The sequence below is a fragment of the Palaemon carinicauda genome, chromosome 25 (assembly GCF_036898095.1).
Source record: "Palaemon carinicauda isolate YSFRI2023 chromosome 25, ASM3689809v2, whole genome shotgun sequence".
Lineage (NCBI taxonomy): Eukaryota > Metazoa > Arthropoda > Malacostraca > Decapoda > Palaemonidae > Palaemon > Palaemon carinicauda.
Genome location: NC_090749.1, coordinates 44267381 through 44270146, shown reverse-complemented (window position 1 = coordinate 44270146; position 2766 = coordinate 44267381). Strand labels below are relative to the sequence as shown.

Here is a 2766-nt window from a genome sequence, read left to right as displayed (position 1 = left end):
ATACATACTTAGGACAGACAGTAAGTCTTTCCCCTGGAAAAGACAACGAAATTAAAGGAAGGATAAACATGGGATGGAGACTGTTTGGTAAAAAAAAAAGGGGGAGTTATAAAAATGAAATGACACTTTTTCTAAAAAGAAAAAATATTTAATGAGATGGTTCGACCAATATTGACGTACGCAACAGACACTCGGAGCCTTACTTAAGCCTTAGAACGTTATCTAGTTGCAACTCAAAGTGTTATGGAAAGAATAATGATGGATATAACACTAAGAGAGAAAAACACCAACATGGATACGAGAGCAAACTACAGTAGAGGATATTCTAGCAACATGTAAGAAAAATAAATAGACATGGGCAGAACATATAATGAGAATGATAGATCATAGATTAACATTGAAAATAAAAGAATGGCTCCTTAGAGATTTCAAAAGAAGGAGGTGAAGGAAGAGAAGACGATGGATTGACGCACTTAAAAAGTTTGCAGGTGTGGACTGGGCCAAGAAAAACCATAAATAAGAAAACGCAAGTGGAAGGACATGTCTGATGGCTATATATACATATATATATATATATATGTATATATATATATATATATATTTATATATATATATATATATATGTAATTATACCCAGTATGCATACATATATATATATATATATATATGTATATATATATATATATATATATGTATATATATATATATATATACAGTATATATATATATATATATACAGTGTATATATATATATATATATATGCGTAACAAATTGTCTCATGGTGAGGAAGTCTATTTTTAATTATCACAAACTTAAAGAAATAAGAAAATGCAAAACAACTTAAAGATATATAATAAATACGAGGCAATTACGATACGTCCTTGATATTTCCGTCCCTTTTGACGGGACAGGAACACCAGCAAATATACATATAAATAAGAACCTCCTCTGAATCCATCCCGTAACTCAGACACAACTTAATGAACAGGAACTTAATTGAACATATATTTCATTCGACTTCAAATACGTTGAACCATCCCTCTCAGAGACAACTGATATCTCCCCAATATAATGAAAGATATAAAGCGTATTAATTACCATCAATTACAGTTTCTCTTTTGATGCGGGCGACACCGGAAGATGGACTGTTATTACAATCGTTAAACGAATCCTTATTGAAGCCATTAGCGCCGTCAAAGTCATAGCCAATATCACGCGTTCAGTGGAGAGGGGGGATCACTTTTCGTCCTTAATCTATATTTGTTCCTCTTTTCGATTCCTTTACGTGTGTGTGTGAGAGAGAGAGAGAGAGAGAGAGAGAGAGAGAGAGAGAGAGAGTAGTTAAGAATTAATTAAGGCTCCATCGAGCAAATTCCAAGTTCTTGCTCAAACATACGAAGTTAATTTGTCTCTGTGATTGAAAAAAAACAGAAGCATTGTCTTCGATAGGCGAGAAAGAATAAAAGGAGATTCGGGGACACACGGAATCACGAATGGGCACTTTTCATCAACCACAAGGGTGCTTTACCTGCATTCAAGTCGATGATGTATGTCCCCTTCTCACATTGCAAGGATATTGTTACCTCTTTACTCGTTGGTCTGAAGCCATTCCCATGGAAACTGCAACGTCCATGTCATGTACATTAGCCTCACTCTCAGGATGGATAGCAAAATTTGGTATCCCTGAGTATATAACTTCCGACAGGGGTACCACTTTCACCTCTAAATTGTGGACATCATTAGCGAATCTCCTGGGTATCATCCTTCCTCAGACAACCGTATACAAACCTGCTGCCAACGGTTTGGTTGAAGACTTTCACCGTACACTCAAAGCAGCTTTGAAGTCCCACTGCAAGGACTACAGCTGGTTTACCCAGCTTTCCTGGGTCCTCCTGGGACTAAGGACCACTCCTAAAGATGCCCTGGATGTCTCAGCAGCTGGAATGGTGTATGGCGATGGTTTGGTCGTCCATCCAGAATTTTTTCCATCTGCAACCTCCTCCGACAATCTCAAGCGCCTACGTCACAATGTGGAAAGATTTACTCTACACTGCCAGACTTACAAGCCCTAAGCTAAGCAACACATACTAAACAATCTGCACTCATCAATGCATGTCTTTTTGCGCAAGGACACTACTAATCCACCGTTAATGGCCCCTTACATGGGTCTTCTCCTCATGATCCGTCGTACGCCGAAAGCATGCCTCCTCAATATGAGTAACAATGAAAGCTGGGTCTCCATTGATCGCCTAAAACCTGCATATCTACTGCCAGATAACCTGCATACTGTATGTCTCTCAAGAGCAGGGTGCCATATTTCACATGTATGCCTTTTTGTAGCGTGGGAAAACCATATACTGCATGTGTATCACACGCGCTTGTACACTGTAATGGTATTTCTTATGCTTAGTATATTGTCGTTATTGCTCTCTCCTGTCACTGATAACTTGTTTATTCCTTTATTTTCCTGGACCATTGTGTTTGAATTTTAGAGCCGTTTTTGACTGGAACAGGTTGCATAAATACTCAAGCTCCGACCAAGCAAAGTTTAGTTGCATTCACGAGAATCTCTCAGTTACAACCTAACAGCTCTCAGGCACAAGAGAGAGAAGTCAATTGAATATTACTCTGAGGAAGAACATCATAAAATTGACGTAGATGGACCTTAACAAGTGATGTCAGTTTATCCTGATTCTCAAAAGAAACATCATAAAAATGGCGTCAATGGGTATTAACAAGTGAAGTCAATTGAACCTGATTCTGAG

General features: G+C 37.8%; 1 protein-coding gene across 1 annotated transcript; it reads left to right on the top strand.

Moving 5' to 3' along the window:
- The first annotated feature begins 1494 nt into the window (after window positions 1-1494).
- LOC137618998 (uncharacterized) lies at window positions 1495-2073 on the top strand. Its single transcript, XM_068349198.1, has one exon. The coding sequence runs from the start codon at window positions 1495-1497 to the stop codon at window positions 2071-2073; it is 579 nt and encodes a 192-aa protein (XP_068205299.1).
- Window positions 2074-2766: the final 693 nt, after the last annotated feature.